Raw genomic sequence first — 18,573 nt, 5'->3', positions numbered from 1 at the left:
TGATAAGTGTTATGTGTGCGATTCACATTTTTCTGATGAATTTATTATTAAATCAGATTAATTTGTAACACAAGGCAAACAGGTAGAAATTCCTAGAGATAGACTGAAACTGAAAACTGGCGCTGTCCCTCATATATTCCCCAATTTGCCACAATATCTCACGAAACAATTAAACAAATGAAAACAGATAAACTCAGAGGGATTTGAAGACAGTGAACCGACAGGAACCTTCACTAGGAAATTAAATATCCCAATAGTATTAAATACATCTACACCGGCAGAGGTTCTTCATATTCAATAGGGTATCAAACCTTAATAAAATGGAGAGATAACGTCAGTGGGAAGAATAATACTTTTGCTTCAGAAAGAACTCTTAAATCCCTAAGAGTAACACTTGAGAGCACCATACAGTTGGTTGAGTATTTATGGAATAATGGATGCTCACAGCCAAATTTAATCAAGATACACTAGAACGGCACTTAGGTATACTACGCTCATGAAGTTGTGATGACCAACCTTCAACCGTGGATTTTTTGAATTTACACATGTTTCAGTCTATTCATACCCCAACCAAACTTGCCCTGTCATCAAGTAGTAATAATTGTGAGCCCAAATTTAAACTGATATTGACTTCATTCATCAATCAAATGAGAACACTGGCTAAGAAGACAGAAGATACAAATAAGGCTGTAGTAGAAAGTGCACAAAATAAAATAAGGCAAGCACTAGACTTCACTGAAAACATGGATGACCTCTTACTAGACTGGGAGAACAATTTAGGTCTAAGTAACAATGATAGCCGCAGTCTTGCAAAGGAGTGTTTGATTATCTAGGAGAATATATGATATGCAACGCATCAAAGGTCACAAAATGTTCTAAATGTGTCAGCCTGCTTCATGGAAAGCCTACAGAAGAAATACTTGCTGCAGGCCTCACATTTTTTAGGGACTATAGCAATAAATACAGCATTGACAGCACTTTTCTCACCCATCCTTTAAGAGCAGTTTATAATGTGTTTGTGCAAGTTGAAAATGTAGTGGAACAAGAACTCTCCTATGAACATAGTCTATGGGGCGATATATATTACGAGTGTTTTGACATTTCGCACAGTATCACTATTAATTCGAAAGAATTAGGATGCTGCGATGGTCATGTTGCGGACATTGTCCCTAAATTTGTGTTACATTATATGAAGTGTCGATTTTATTTTGTAACAAGACAGACGAGAAAGGTACTGAAATTTTCTAAGACCACAAAGTCTACCCGGAAGCTATCTAAATTATCTGACAACTGACTTCTGGAATGGTATGCAAAAGCATAATATTTTGCATGCAATAATTGTCTTTTATTTGTATGCTGACTTGTAAGCTCAAGCTCACTCACTGCTGGAAGAGCGGCCTAGCAGAGGAACCGATGAACCAGGGGAGGGATCACACTTCTACCTTCTCCTTGCTAAGGTTAGACACTGGCAGTTGTGAAGATACAGTACTGTGAGTGCAGGTTCACCAGACACATGCGCTGTGAAGTAGGGTGCGAAAAACTAGCTCTGGTGCCTTCTGGATGCGGTGCGACCGACAAATGGTTAAACAAGGAATAAAATTACACACTATTAAAAAAAGACTGACTTGTTCTATCACAGTTTTTAAAACTTAGAAAAAATTGTTTAATAGTGTAATATTTATATTTAACTTGTGTGTTTGACAGATTGAAAATCTTTTAAGTTACTTTTAACAGAGTTGACACTAGAAAGTATGGCTTCCTTCTTAACAAACAGCTATATATTAAACATTCCACCGGGCGAGTTGGCCGTGCGCGTAGAGGCGCGCGGCTGTGAGCTTGCATCCGGGAGATAGTAGGTTCGAATCCCACTATCGGCAGCCCTGAAAATGGTTTTCCGTGGTTTCCCATTTTCACACCAGGCAAATGCTGGGGCTGTACCTTAATTAAGGCCACGGCCGCTTCCTTCCAACTCCTAGGCCTTTCCTATCCCATCGTCGCCATAAGACCTATCTGTGTCGGTGCGACGTAAAGCCCCTAGCAAAAAAAAAAAAAAAAAAAAAAAACATTCCAACAGGATGTTACATTTTTACCTTTTTGTTTACATTTTTAGTGCAAACTGCAAACCCATTTTTTTCTTGCACTGTGGATTTGGAAGAGTTGTCAGGGATATGTAGCTTCTTCCACCTGCCTGTATTGAAAGAGGATCACAGCTTCAGGTCATGGATCAGCTGCAGGTCATTTGTCTCAGCTATTGCATCGAGGTTCTCTCTTCTCTGATAGGTTGTCTTGTAGCCTCACGCAATGCTTTGCAATTGAAATCATCCTGATATAGTTGATGTCATAGTTGAAATTGTCGGCCTTGCTGAGCTGAACTCCTCACCAACTAACTTGTACACTAATGTTGTTGCTCTCTGTCAGTGAGGCTGAGGTAACGTTGATTCCAGATCTGGTGAAGATTACACTGCCATACTGGGCACGTGATCAGTCCAAGATCAGCTCCATGGCTACTGTGGGTTTGTTGAAAAGATGTCACATTCATATTCCTTACACAAGTCGGACAGTAAAATCTTTGTGTCTAGATAATTCCTCGATATTTTGAAGAAATAGCAGTTTTGTTGAGTTCATGGTATGCACTTGTGGAAAGACTGGCCAATATTTTCATTATTGCCCAAGTAATACCTGAATATTAATCACACAATCTTCAGGGAGGCTCTTTCTGTGTCCCACACATTTTTCTGAATCTTATCTTCATCTGGAAGTGACATCACATTCCACGAATTGCAGCCATTGGTAGTGGTAGTTGTTGCAGGAGAAAGGGGCCTATGGAAAACTTACATACATACATACATACATACATACATACATACATTATCATTATAGACTGTTATGCCTTTCAGCGTTCAGTCTGCAAGCCTCTGTGAATTTACTAATCGTCGCCACAATCCTCGATTTGCCTCTAGTGCTGTGGCCTCATTTAGTTCTATACCTCTTATCTTTATATCGTTACAAACCGAGTCTAACCATCATTGTTTTGGTCTACCTCTACTTCTCTTACCCTCCATAGCAGAGTCCATTATTCTCCTAGGTAACCTAACCTCCTCCATTCGCCTCACATGACCCCAACACCGAAGCTGGTTTATGCGTACAGCTTCATCCATCGAGTTCATTCCTAAATTAGCCTTTATCTCCTCATTCCAAGTACCCTCCTGTCATTGTTCCCACCTGTTTGTACCAGCAATCATTCTTGCTACTTTCATGTCTGTTACTTCTACCTTATGAATAAGATATACTGAGTCCACCCAGCTTTCGCTTCCGTAAAGCAAAGTTGGTCTGAAAACAGACCAATGTAAAGATAGTTTCGTCTGGGAGCTGACTTCCTTCTTACAGAATACTGTTGTTCGCAACTGCGAGCTCACTGCATTAGCTTTACTGCATTACGACACCTTGATTCAATCTCACTTACTATATTACCATCCTGGGAGAACACACAACCTAAATACTTGAAATTATCGACCTTTTCTAGCTTTGTATCACCAATCTGACATTCAATTCTGTTGAATTTCTTACCTACTGACATCAATTTAATCTTCGAGAGGCTAATTTTCATACCATACTCATTGCACCTCTTTTCAAGTTCCAAGATATTAGACTTCAGGCTTTCGGCACAATCTGCCATTAAGACAAAGTCGTCAGCATAGGCCAGACTGCTTACTATATTTCCACCTAACTGAATCCCACCCTGCCATTTTATATCTTTCAGCAGGTGATCCATGTAAACTACGAACAGCAAAGGTGAAAGATTGCAGCCTTGTCTAACCCCTGTAAGTACCCTGAACCAAGAACTCATTCTGCCATCAATTCTCACTGAAGCCCGATTGTCAACATAAATGCCTTTGATTGATTTTAGTAATCTACCTTTAATTTCATAGTCCCCCAGTATAGCGAACATCTTTTCCCTTGGTACCCTGTCATATGCTTTCTCTAGATCTACGAAACATGAACACAACTGCCTATTCCTCTCGTAGAATTTTTCAATTACCTGGCGCATACTGAAAATATGATCCTGACAGCCTCTCTGTGGTCTGAAACCACACTGGTTTTCATCCCACTTTCTCTCAACGACTGATCGCACCCTCCCTTCCAAGATGCCAGTGAATACTTTGCCTGGTATACTAATCAATGTGATACCTTGATATTTGTTGTTGTTGTTGTTGAAATCTTTCCTGTTCCCTTGCTTATAGATAGGTGCAATTACTGCTTTTGTCCAATCTGAAGGTACCTTACCAACACTCCATGCTAATTTTACTACTCTTTGAAGCCATTTCATCCCTGCCTTCCCACTATACTTCACCATTTCAGGCCTAATTTCATCTATTCCTGCTGCTTTGTGACAATGGAGTTTATTTACCAATCCTTTCCACTTCCTTCAAGCGTAATTTCACCAACATCATTTTCGTCCTCCCCATGAGCTTGGCTGTTCGCAACACCACCAGGATGATTTCCTTTTACATTGAGAAGATGTTCAAAATATTCCCTCCACCTCTCCAGTGATTCCCTAGGATCTATTATGAGTTCACCTGAATTACTCAGATTCTTTATTACTGTCTAGAAAGGTTTCCCTGCTGCTTGACCTAGCCTTTCCAGGTTATTACCAAAATCTTCCCACAACTTCTTTTTGGCTTCAACAACTATTTGTTTCGCTCTGTTTCTTTCATTTACGTACAAATCCCTGTCTGCCTCGGCCCTTGTTTGGAGCCATTTCTGACAAGCCTTCTTTTTACGTTTACAACCTGCTCTCACTTCATCATTCCACCAAGATGTTCGCCTTTTCCCATCTTTACACACAGTTGTTCCTAGGCATTCCCTTGCTGTTTCTACTACAGCCTCCCTGTATACCACCCATTCACTTTCTATATCCTGAACCTGCTTACTGTCCACTGTTCGAAATTTCTCACTAATCATATCCATGTACTTCTGTCTAATTTCCTCGTCCTGGAGATTTTCTACCCTTATTCGTTTGCAGACAGATTTCACTTTCTCTACCCTAGGCGTAGGGATACTTAGTTCACTACAGATCAGATAGTGGTCTGTATCATCGAAAAATCCCCGGAAAACTCGTACATTCCTAACAGATTTCCTGAATTTGAAATCTGTTAAGATATAGTCTATTATGGATCTGGTACCTCTAGCCTCCCATGTGTAGCGGTGAATAGCCTTATGCTTGAAGAATGTATTCGTAACTGCTAAACCCATACTAGCACAGAAGTCCAGCAAACGCTTCCCATTCTCATTAGCTTCCATATCTTCCCCACATTTACCAATCACCCTTTCGTACCCTTCAGTTCTATTCCCAACTCTCGTATTGAAATCGCCCATTAGCACTATGCTATCCTTGCTGTTGACCCTGACCACTATGTCACTCAATGCTTCATAAAACTTGTTAACTTCATCCTCATCTGCACCCTCACATGGTGAATACATGGAGACAATTCTAGTCCTAATTCCTCCAACTGACAAATCTACCCACATCATTCGCTCATTTATGTGCCTAACAGAAACTATGTTGTGTGCAGTGGTATTCCTGATAAAGAGCCCTACCCCAGACTCTGTCCTTCCCTTTCTAACACACGTCAAGTACACTTTATTATCTCCTATCTCTTCCTTGTTATCTCCCCTTACCCAAATATCACTTACTCCTAGCACATCCAGATGCATCCTCTTTGCTGACTCAGCCAGTTCTACTGTCTTTCTTCCATAAGCCCCATTAATATTGATAGCTCCCCATCGAATTCCATTTTGTTCGCTAAGTTGTTTCCAAGGAGTCCCTCACCTGTCAAATAGGAGTGGGACTCCGTTACTCCCATAGGTCCGAGGCTTGCTTAAAATGTTCTGAGCTTGGTAAATTCATGAAGCAGGATGCTACCCTACTTGCACATAGTCCAAGTGAGGATCTCTCCTCTAACGGGTTATGGACCACCGGTGAATTGTATAGTCCTAGCCGCCTGAGCACAAGGAGGGCCATGACACAGAATATGTCCAAGATGCCCTCTCCCATTCCATAGCAACTAGTATCCCAACTCTCAGGACCACTTACTAGGCCACTCAGCCGTTGCCCATGGTTCACGAACTAGGACGTGACTACAGTAACCCACACCATGAACCATTTATGTTATAAAAGTAAACACATATCTAGGAGCAGTTTGGTGGGTCCTTAGCCTTGGCGTTAAACACTTCTTTCTCCTACAAGTAATACAAGGTAAGCTTTGCATCATTTATTTCTTGGAATCATGTCACTTTTGGTGTGGATCCTTTAAGCAACTTTCATATCATTGGTCTGTTTAAACTAGGATTGAGAAAAACCAGGTTTATACTCCTTCAGACTCCCTTCACTCAGGATATATTCTGTAAACAAACCAATGGTGATAAATGAATAACTAGCGAGTTGGCCTTGGTTAGGGGTGCACGTTGTGAGCTTGTATTTGAGAGATAGTGGGTTAGAATTCCACTCTCGGCAGCTCTGAAGATGGTTTTCCATCTTCACACCAGGCAAATGCTGGGGCTGTACCTTAATTTTAGGCCGTGGCTGCTTCCTTCCCACTCCTAGCCCTTACCTGTCCCATCATCGCCATAAGACCTGTCTGTGTCGGTGCAACGTGAAACCAGTTGTAAAAAAGAAAATTAATACACACTCGTGTAGTCATCATCATTTACCAACTCCAGTTTCCTGGCTATGGTGTACAAGCATTTGCCATCTCCTCCTGCCTTCATACATCTTCTGTTCGAGAACATCTTCCAATCTGAGACCTTTCTCCTCCACATCTAGTTTTTCTGTCTCTACCAGAATTTCCCTGGACAGTATTCTGGCAGGTCTTTTGCTGTTCATTCTCATAATGTGCCTATACCATTAAAGTCTGCACTTCTGTATTACACTGGTAATAGGGACCTCACTGCCATCTACCTTCGTATTTACCTTCATTTCTGATTTTGTCCTTTCTAGTAGTCTGATTCACAGTTCTAATGAATCTCATTTCTGTTGCCTGAATTTTGCCATAGCCATTGTTTGGTAGAGTTCATTACCTCTAAACCAAATGTGAGAATCGGTACGAAGTAGGTGTGGTACAGGGTTATTTTTGTTTTTTATGGTATTTTGCATTCTCATAGTAGGTTTCTGACTTTATTGTAAAAGTCTGGTGCTTTCTGTGTCCTGCTGAATATTTGTTTTTTTTTGAAATTGTGCTTCTGAGTTACTAGTAGTGGGAAACCAATTCTAATTTGGTTCCTTCCAGAAAAAAAAGATATTCAAGTTTGTTTCTTCCCTGTTGGTCATTTCTGCAGTTTTTGTTTTGCTCATCTTCAACTTAAAGTTGTTGTACATACTGATCCATTCAGGCAGTTTTTTCTATACTTGAGGTTCTGTTTCTCCTCGTAACACACTCATATAAATGAAGTGTAATCCCTTATGCTGAAAAGAAACCAATGGTTATGAATTTTAATACACACACTTACAGGAAGTCTAGCCCCTTGTGCTGTAAAGAAATCAACGGTGATATATTATAGCCAGTGCCAGGGTGACTTAGTTAGCAACAGAAAGTAACAAAAGTCAATCATGCTGCAGTGGAGCAGCTAGGCCTACTCTGCGGGTCCCATAAGCAAAAGCAAGTTCTGCTGTCCAGTGATGGTAAATTAATAGATATACCACAAAGGCAGCAGATGTTGTTGGCTTTTGCTGGAATCCGGCCTCATTGTAATATGTTAATGAAAATACTTGATCGCAGCAGTTTCGGGTCTGAAGCCTGCCTGATCCACAGGAATGAGTTCTAAAATGGTTGACCCAATTCTGTTATAGATAAGCCTTTCAAAGAGTTTGTAGCAACAGCTAAGGAAGGTTATTGGTCTGTAACTTTCAGGTCTATTTACAGGTTTTCCAGGCTTCAGTATGGAAATAATTTTACCTTTCTTTAAGTCAGGTGTGATTTGTCAAGTCTGGAGAATGTCTATGTAGAACTGTGCCATCCCTCTCTTTGCATTGTCTCCCATATGTATGCAGATCTCACTGTGCCTTTGATAATTCTGTATGTAAGGAAGGATTGACTTATAAATTACTCAGAACTGTACCCTGCAGAACAGATTGCACAGCTTATCAACAACATGGTCAGCAACAGGAAATCTCAGGTCTCTTTAGGTGAAAAGAAAAGCTCAGTGAAAAAGCTGCGTAATGGTTTGTCCCAGGGATCAGTTTTATTGCCACTACTGTTTAATCTGTACATCTATGATCTTCCAGGAACAATATCCAGAAAGTTCTGCTATGCTGATAACTTGACCCTGGCTACACAACACAAGATCTTTGAGAAAACTGAAGACATTTTGACTAAGGACTTATCCACCCTGGCAGAATATTTCAGAAAATGGAGACTCAGACCCAGTACAGCCAAGACGGAGATTTCTCGCTTCCATTTGAGTAACCGGCTTGCTAACTTAAAACTTAAGATTACCTTCTCCAATCAAGCACTTAATCACAATAGGTATCCAAAATATCTCTGTGTTACCTTGGACTGGAGTTTTTTCATTCAAGCAACATCTTTTGAACTTGTCAAAGAAATTGAAAACCTGAAACAATATTATTCAGAAATTAACTGGTACAACTTGGGGATCTACTGCAAACATCCTGCTCTCTTCAGCTTTAGGACTGGTTTTCTCTACTGCCAATTATTGTGCTCCAGTGTGGCTTAATAGCCCATGTACAAAGTATATTGACCCACAATCGAATACCAGCATGCATCTTATATCTGGCACCATCAGATCAACTCCATTTCACTGGTTTCCTCTGTTGTTTGGAATAATGCCACCTAACTTATGAAGATCCAATGCTCTTTTTTGAGAGCACATTAAGATCTGCAAGAATCTTCTGCTCCCTGTTCTAGACGACATACCAGCTCTTAGTCTCCAAAGATTGAAATCATGACATCCACACCTTTGTGATGCTGCTCTTAAGGCATCCACCAATTTCAATGCTTTGGAGTAGTGGAAAGGCTGCTGAAATAACTCTACTGACTTGCCCCTGCATAACATCTTCAGAGGGGAAAAAGTTTCTAATGGATCCCAACTGCTGTGTGCAACTTGGTCCAGACTAAACAGGATTGAGTCAGGTCATGGAAGGTGCAGGGATTCTCTCTACAAGTGGAACTTTGTACCAACACCAGAATCCCTCGCCAGACCAGTACCCACATTGTAAGAGAGTGTCAAAAGGTAGATTGGAAGACTTCCTATCACTAACAGCGGAAGCACTACAGTGGATTCAGAAGTAGGACATTCAGATATAACAGACGACACCAGTGCTCGAAGTGAATCATTATTTTTTGTTATTGTGTATATATTATGTATATCATTTCCTTTTTGTTATTGTGTATATATTATGTATATCATTTCCTTGCCATACGCTAATAATAATAATAATAATGATAATAATAATAGACATACCCACTAACAATGTGTAACTCCTTATGCCTAATTGTAAATATTGAAAAGACACCTATAATTTGACATTTCACATGGGTTCACCATGTTAGTTTTGATAACTGCATTACCCAGCATTTATCACAATGGTGAATTGGCATCCACCGTTCAAGAGGTTTACTGTAGATTTTTTTAACAGATTCATTCTTTTGAATATTCACTGTTTGAATATAAAGTGAGAATTTTGTGCTTTGGTCTGCAGTATTCAATGAGATTTCAGTTTGTCATATATTATACTGCTCAGTGGTGGCATACTTTTCTTGTATAATTGTCAGAAAATTGTATGTTTCTGGATTAGAAATTGAAGGGAATTACCTCTCTTGTTTTATTAAAACCTTTTTAATTTCAGTTGTTGGATGCAACGTCTCTTAGCTGGTCCACAAGAATAAAGGGATTCATTGCATGTTTCCTCCTTGGTATTCTGATGTCTATACTTGCGGATATCTGCTTTTTCCTGGGCAGAGGATTGAGTACATTTGCAGTTCTTTACACATTTGGAAACATTATTTCTCTTGCAAGGTATTGCTGCTGGTCCTTTTAAGCTTAACATTTCAAGTATATATGTATTAATAATGAACTTTTCCTTTGAATATCTTTCTTTTTTTTTTTTTTTTTCTTTTTTTTTTTCAGTACCTGCTTCCTCATGGGTCCTGTAAACCAGATTAAGAAGATGTTTGCTCCCACACGAGTTGTAGCAACAGTAATGGTGTTTGTGCTGTTTGGTTTGACATTATTTGCTGCTATTGGGGTAAGAATAAGATTTGAATTTTGTTATTTTCCTTATTTTATTGGAAATAACAGTCTATGTGTACCACAAACTTGTTGGAGGGAATGATGTGGGTTAGCCGTGTACTGCTGGTTGCTTGTAACCTTTGACAGAATGACTTGGTGTTTTTCTGCTCTAAGTGGGTTTCTAAGAGTATAGTTGACTGAAATGAGCATTGGGTGCATATTGTGCTCCTGCAGTAATTGTTTGAGGTGTTATAACTGAATTTTCACTTCACTGTAGACTGGTACTACAGTAGTTAGACAACCTTGACTCATTGTGCTGTAGGTTTTGGATGACCTTGGCACAGGGTGATGTTCATTTATGTTTTCCCACCTGTCTTAATTGTATTATTGGGTCGGTGTCATTGTAACAACATTGAAGTCATCTTACCTTTCCTCACTCTACTGTTCTCCGCCCATCACACTGATCTTTGCCAATGTAACGAGTGCATAGTGCACTAACTGCAGTGTTAACCCTTTCCCTCTGATCTTTCAGGCTACTCAAATGCAACTTTCCAAGCACCTTCTTTCTCTTTACAACTCCAATTCCGTAGAGCCAATGTTTGAACAGCAGTAAATATATAAAACTACTACTCCTATATACCTGTAATTTTTACGAGGGATGGACGTAACACTGTGGCAAAGGAAAATGAAAATTTCACTAAACAAAATTTGACAGATTAAAAATTTATAGCGTGTGATTTGAACAACTGGAGAGACATAACTCGTAGTTGAAATATAACAATTTTGTTTTTATTTATAACGGCATATTTAGTTTCAAAATGTTTATTTTCACTATAATACTTCTAGGTTCCCAGTTTTGATCCTCTTTATTTTGTTGCTTCATTTTTGCGGACTGGTTTGTATTGTCTGCCAAAAGTTGAAAAAGTCCTCTCCAATATACAGTGAAAACTAGTCCAGCACACTTGATCCTGCAAGTAAGCTGTGAAAAGCACCTTGATATTCAATGAAGGGAGGGATATAATACAAATTATTAGACCATTGTACACACATAGGCCTAATTCATTGAGATATCTTTGCTGGCAGAGCTCCATTATCTTCCTGCATTTAACACCCCTCCTTTTCAAATCCTTCGGTTTCTATTTCAAAATCACTACCACCATTGTTGTAGCTATCACTTTCATCGGTATAACCTCCTAAATCAACACATTCTTCCTGCAAATACGGTATTTCCTCATCAGGAACACAACCCACCACTCACTGTGCCGCCATTTCTGTTTACATCAAGTGTGACCTTGCCGTGATACGTGCATCACATATTGATCTCCTTACCCAAACTTGCATCTTGCATTGTTTCACTTCCCAAATATTTGAAGTATTCAACAACCTCAAGGTTTTGTCCCCTGATACTAAGATTTCTTTTCCTTTTCTTTCTCGTTTTGTCATCACCACTGTTTTGCTCTTCTCCACACTGATTTCCGTACCATATTTCTCAGTATTGTCATAAGCCTCTAGTTGGATTTGTACTTCTGTATTATCGACTCCCCAGATGTGCAAATAACAATATTTTTATAACCTCTAATACCTTGCCATTGTTTCCTTTAGAATTTCATCCATAATCATTAAGTGAAGACAATACACTGTCCTGTCTTAGTGCAGTTTTGTTTGTAAACCAATCTGTTCTTCCCATTGGAGTTTGGACACAAATGGAACAATTCTTATATACAGCTTTCACTAGTTCCCCTGATTGCCTTCCACATCCTTTTCTTTCCAAGGTTTCCCACACCTTTTCTCTATTAACACTATTGTATGCCTTCTCTAGATCAACGAATAACATCACCAGATCTTTTCCATATTCTGACCACTGTTTTTCCATCAGTAATTTCATGATAAAAATAGGGTCTATCGTTGATCTGCCCTGTTGAAATCTATACTGCACTTCCTCTCATTCTACTTTCTATTATTCTCTCCATTACTTGTGACAACAGTGTAATTCCTTGATAATTGTCACACACCTTTCTTAAATACTGGTATTATTACACCTTTACACCAATCCTCAGGTACACTTTCTTTTTCCTCCATATACACCTTAGCAGCCTATATAAACAATGTAGACCAATAGGTCCTGCTGCCACACATATTTCATCCATCCCTGCTGCTTTTCCTGTTTTCATACGTTTAACAACCATCTGGATCATCCTGATTTACCACTACTCTCTCTTGTGCATCATTTCTCACATTCAGGAGTTTATTGAAATGATCTTTCCACCTATTCTTTATCTCCTGTAGATCTGTTATTACATTTCCACTCACTTATTTTGTGTAGATTTTTTCTTTTCTCTTACTTTTTTTATCAATCCATACAACATCCTTTTTTCACCATTTACATCCTTTTCCAACTCTTGTGTGAATTTCTCCCAACATGTTTTACTGAGCTCGATAGCTGCAGTCGCTTAACCCTAGAAGTGCCGAGTGTTTTTCCTTAAATGCCAGGCCATTTTCGCATGTATTACACATTTATGTTTTTAAGAAATGTAAGCACGTTTAGTGCAGAAAAGTTAAGCATGCAGCACACCATATTACTCAGAAAGCTTTATTTAAGATGCTTATATATGTATTAGATCATTTACTTGCTTATCTGGTGCGTATCAGGCGATCAAAAATTTGGAAAAATTAAAAAGTTGTGTTTTCATATTTTCAAGTTCTCTATTAGTAATAAATAACAACTCATTTAAAAAAATCACTATATACAAAACACGCGAAATTTCTTCTAGTTTTTAAAAATATTAAGTTCCCAAATGGAGAAACAAAATATAATCACAAAAGAATTAAAACTTCCGAGCTGCACACAGTTCCGTCAGCCGCCGAGCACTACTGGGAGTCGTTCTCGGAGAGTTTTCTTTCGCTGCCATACCTGATAGGCCTTCTGAAATGCTGTAATTTATGATAGCATTCACGGTGCAACTCATATTTATTAGAATGGCAATTTACTTTTTCATTTCGGAGACAGTTACATCAAACCAGGTTCGCATACGAGAAAAGGCCTTCATTTCTCCAGAATGTCTTTTAGTTTTTCTCGCCGCATAGTCCTTACTTTCTTTTACCAAGAGCTTCCAAATCAAATCCGTAAATAACAAGTAGAAATACATAATAGGTGTACTGTTTCGGGGCGAGCAGATCAAAATTCCAGGATCCCTTACGCGGAACTTCCCGGAAACATCGAACTCCGGTTCGGGTGGATAAACCCTGCACCATTTTGGTGTTACGGAAACTGTATCATCCAATGAAACGTCGACAGGCCTGCTCTCTTCATCGGAATCACTTTCAACTTCAGATTCTTGAATATATTCTTCTCCGCTCTCAGAAGAATCATCAGCTAAAGAAAATACTGTATATCGCTGGAAGAGGAAGCATCCCAATCGTCTTCAAGAACTTTGTGAATATCCCTTGAATCACGTAGCTCATCATCCATGATGAAACGTTACACTTCGAAAGAAACAATTTAAGAATAAACTAAATCTGTTGAAATATAGCGAAAGATATTCACAGAAACTAACAGGAACAGCGAGCGAGCGCGAAGTTACATAGCAACTGAGACGGCAGGAAGATGAGGAATGAGTAGCTGAATTTATACCTACCCTGACCTTGACTGAGTCATTTCCGGCTAGTAAGGAATGTGTGATGGAAGACTTGAAGCTTCCTCTTCAATGTCTTACTTATTAAAATAACGTAGGTGAACGATAAATGATGTTATGACTGATTAAGCGAATCCATGTACTATGCGTCGCGCGTGCGACGTTGGCATTCTAGTGACACTCTATTGAGTCGCAAGCGCGACGTTTGGCAGTTCTAGGGTTAAATGCGGCCGGCATCCAGTATTCGGGAGATAGTAGGTTCGAACCCCACTGTCGACAGCCCTGAAAATGGTTTTCCGTGGTTTCCCATTTTCACACCAGGCAAATGCTGGGGCTGTACCTTAATTAAGGCCAAGGCCGCTTCCTTCCCACTCCTAGCCCTTCCCTGTCCCATCGTCGCCATAAGACCTATCTGTGTCGGTGCGACATAAAGCAACTAGCAACATGTTTCCTTTTCATCATTTACCACTTTTAGACACTTACTTTTAATTTCTTGATACTGAAACTTCCTTCTTTCTTATCTCTATTCCATTCTTGGCATGCTTTCTTCTTTTGTTTAACAACCTCACTTTCCTTCACTCTCCCCAAAGTTCTATCACAAATCTTCTGTTTTAATTCCTCCTGAAATTTCTCCATAGTTCTTTTATCTTTTAATGTCCATACTTTTATTTTTTTCCGTCTTAGTCCTTTTACTCTCACAATTGTACCTATTTTCAATTTTGCTACCAGTACTCTGTGGTCTCCATTAAATGCCTCACATGGTAGTGCTGTTACATCCGTTTATGATTTATCAAAACTGTTTTTATCCTTCTTTAACCCCAGCCATATCCAGTGATCTTTCTACTATTCTTCTTTCTAAAAAAAGTGTTACTCACAGTCATTTTATTTTTTAATCGATTTATCTCCCACACTGTTTCTTTCTCCATATTCAAATGGACCAACCACTTCTTCTTTACCAATTCTGTCATTTCCAACCTGCACATTGCAGTCTCCCATGACTATCACTTCCACATCGGTGATTACTTCTTCGAGTGTCACCCAGAATTCCTCTATATTTTCCTCAGTTTCCAGTTTGGAGTACATAAACTCAGATGAAATCTTTCACTTCTTCTTCCGTCCCCAGTCGTACTCTAATTATTCTTTCACTACCGTAGTCTACCCTATCCACATTTCCATCCATGATTTTGTTATCACTCCTACTCCATTCTTTGCCTCATCTCCTCCACTCCAGTATAGGGTATACCCTCCACTCATCCTCTTCACTCCCTTTCGCCTCACACTTGACCTCACTTAGTCCCATCATTGCAACATTCTCCCTCTCCATAAAATCATTCAACTCTTGATTTTTCCTGTCAGAGTCATGACATTTATTATTCCCACCTTCATAATATTAAATGCTGGTTGCCTACTTATCTCAGCTCCCCCAGCACAAGAAGTGCGGTTCACTTTTAGCAGGGCACACCCTAACCTTTTGCGAGACTGATAATTACCACCACTCATTTTGGGTTACAATGGGGTCGCCACTCCCAAAGGCATTTCAGAGCTACTGCCAGCAATTGTTCAGGCCGCCCCTTACATGGGGAACAGACGCCCTTGCAGCTGTCCCTAATGTAGGAAACAAACACTGCTGATAGTGTACTCGTATTGTTCCCCGTGTACTGGGCTGCCTCTTCCTCAATCTCCACTGCTCCAAAGTACATCTTCTCCACTGTAGATTCCGTTGAGGTCTTGGCTTGTAAACTTGAGCTACATACCGGGTTGGTGTGCTTTGGGACTCACATAGGCAGGGGCGCCACTCTCGGGGCAGGACTGCCCTTGAAGAGGGTCCCTACCTGCTGTTACCTGCAGTAATAGAGAGCACTATATAAGAAAACACCGTAATCACGTCTACCATCGCAATATCAACCGATCCATCTTTTTTTTTTCTCTCTCTTTATTACCAACAAACTTCCTGCTATTAAGCTCACTGGAGAGGGTAGTGATGTGTTTACTAATTATTGATTTTTTCTCTTCTTGTCTCCTGATTGGCTAGATTTTGACATTGACTCTCAATATTGTTGATAGGTTTTTCCAACAGTTCTTATGTTTTGACAGTCTATGGTGGAGCGTGGAAATTTTCAGTGTTTTGTTTTTTAGTTTTTTCTTCAAAGTTTTTGGGGTTGTACTGGCTGTAATTCATCTATTTTTTTTCTTAATTTATATCAGTTTCAATAATTTTGTCCTTTTTTACTTCCTGGTGTAACACCTACAGATGGCTCTGAGCTGACCGTGAACCATTCAGTATAATAGAGGTTTTATTTGTCATTGAACTTGAGTATTAGTAATAAGTGTTAAAAGTTAATACAGAGTCTATGCAACTCTAGATTCAAACATCTCGGGGAAGTTGTGATGATTTTCCTTCATGACACTATGTGAGCATATCTGGGGTATGAATTGGTGATATGATCTGAGGGCTATACATGAGACATTCTTATTGTTGTGGCTAACAAGGAGGCAGGCAGCAGCAGAAAGCAAGCAGTGAGTGAAGTGTGATCTTGGAACTACTGCTGTCCTCATCCCCTCCTCCTGGACAACCTATTGCTCGCAGCACTGTCACAGTTGCCAGCAAGTGGTGATACTCCCTGTGCGAACCATAGTGTTAAGTTTTCACGCAGTGGATTTGGTGGTGGATACAGAGTGTATGCCACTCGTATACTAATTTGTAACTGGTTTTGTGTGTAGCCAACTGCGAACAATCAAAGGGATAACAAACGACAATGGAATTGGAAGCAGGCTGGGAATAGTGAGATAATACCAATATAAATGGTCCATTATTGGACATTATAAATTTTCCACCTTACTCATTCCTGGATGCCAGTGTTTTGCCTCAGTGTGCTAAATTGGGCTCATCAGTTGGTAGATAGCACACCCACCAAGATGCATGGCTAGTGCATACCGTGGAGGCCACTGCGTAGGCTACTTGGAGCCACCGGCAGTGCCAGTGCACTATGAAAGACTTTGCCTCATTACCAAAAATTGATGACTGCCTGGCCATCAGATGATATAGATGTTGATTCCCATAGGGAACCTGAAATATTTGTCCCGAATGAGTAAATTTATAAATTTATAATTTATACCAATCGGAACAAATATTTCAGGTTCCCTATGGGAATCAACATCTAATAGTGAGGTATGAATGGATGCTACAAAAAAGAATAAGTGTGGTATTTAACAAAAATTGTGTATTCTATCTATTGAAACATAACTAAAACTGAATTCAGTATCTCCAAACTAAGGTACAACAAGATTTAAAGGAAATTACGTCAATGCGATGGATGAGCTTCAGGAAAAAAAGATGTAGTTTACAACAAGATTTTATGTACAGAATCCTAGACCCTTTACAAAAGGTTTAATATTCATCAACAATAAAAAAAGATCTTACGACTTCCAAGTCCTAGTCTACCAAAAAAACGTAAACACAGTTTCAGAAGAATTAAGTGAAAATCTGCAATAGAGAAGGTCGGAGAAGGTAGGGGCGGAATCACAACACCGGGAATCATTCGCAAATAACTAGATGAAGTACCAAACTTTTCAAAAGTTCACTTGCCCAATGGTTTGTTTAAACTAAAGTCCAGAACCACTTTTCACAACTCAAGCCTCAACCGAAGATACATTTTCTTAGTTTTTTTTAAATAACTAGTCAAGAGAAGTACTGAAGTTAAATAAAACCAAACCCCGAACCCCATGGCACTACAGCCCTTGAAGGGCCTTGGCCTACCAAGCGACTACGGTTCAGCCTGAAGGCCTGCAGATTACGAGGTGTAATGTGGTCAGCACGACAAATTCTCTCTGCCATTATTCTTGGCTTTTTAGACCGGGGCCATTATCTCACCGTCAGATAGCTCCTCAATTCTAATCGCGTAGGCTGAGTGGACCTAGAACCAACCCTCAGGTCCAGGTGAAAATCCCTGACCTGGCCAGGAATAAATGCTTGTACAAAATATGAGCTGTCCATGCTTGTAAAAGAAAAGGAACATAGTGTAGAACTATGCCCACATAATAAAGTCCGCGGGGCAAAATGATAAAATCATAACACTCTGTTGCTCACCAAATATTGTTGAAGCAGTACCAGAATTTCCCAGTAATGAAACTGGGAGCAGGTAAGACGACCCTCCAACCTCACTTCTCAGTGTTGGACTGAAGACCAAGCGGTTGGGGGAAGAATTTATAGGGCGAAAGAAGGTTCACGAAGCACAATAAACTTTGAGAAACAACACCCCAGTGACGTGGTGAGTGGCGTAAGCTACAGGCAATAGCAAATAGCAGTCAGTATGTAGCAGCATGTTGAGTGCGTCAACCGATGTGCGGAGCAACAGCAGGTCGTACAAAGTCAAATAGGTAAGTACTCGTTAGAATAGGTTGTCCCGGAGGAAGGGTGGGACAGAGCATGGCGTCATTGTAGGTATTGCGCCAAGTACACTCTTATTGTTTTTGGGTCCAAATCTTTCTCTGTTTGGTCTAGTACTATCCAGTGTTATCTGCAGTTTTTTGCTGACCATGTAAGTTCAAGATGTACTGGATGTGTTGAGAGTGTGTTTCTCTTGCCATGGAATACTATTTTCTCTATATTCTACATTAAGAACACTTCTCAAATAACTCTCTTTTTTTTTTTTTGTCATCTTTGATGAACTTGATCCATATTAATTTTTAGTCTGAC

At 39.7% G+C, this 18,573-nt stretch overlaps 1 protein-coding gene across 2 annotated transcripts in view; it reads left to right on the top strand.

Moving 5' to 3' along the window:
* LOC136879161 (vesicle transport protein SFT2B) overlaps positions 1 to 18,573 on the top strand; it is a 63,717-nt gene that overhangs the window by 22,290 nt on the left and 22,854 nt on the right. For both annotated transcript variants that reach the window (XM_067152920.2, XM_067152921.2), the window contains exons 2-3: positions 9,863 to 10,032; positions 10,144 to 10,261. In XM_067152920.2, the coding sequence (XP_067009021.1) occupies positions 9,863 to 10,032; positions 10,144 to 10,261 (288 nt within the window). The remainder of the gene's footprint in view (positions 1 to 9,862; positions 10,033 to 10,143; positions 10,262 to 18,573) is intronic.

This window comes from Anabrus simplex, chromosome 8 (assembly GCF_040414725.1).
Source record: "Anabrus simplex isolate iqAnaSimp1 chromosome 8, ASM4041472v1, whole genome shotgun sequence".
NCBI lineage: Eukaryota > Metazoa > Arthropoda > Insecta > Orthoptera > Tettigoniidae > Anabrus > Anabrus simplex.
This window is presented reverse-complemented; position numbering and strand designations above follow the sequence as displayed.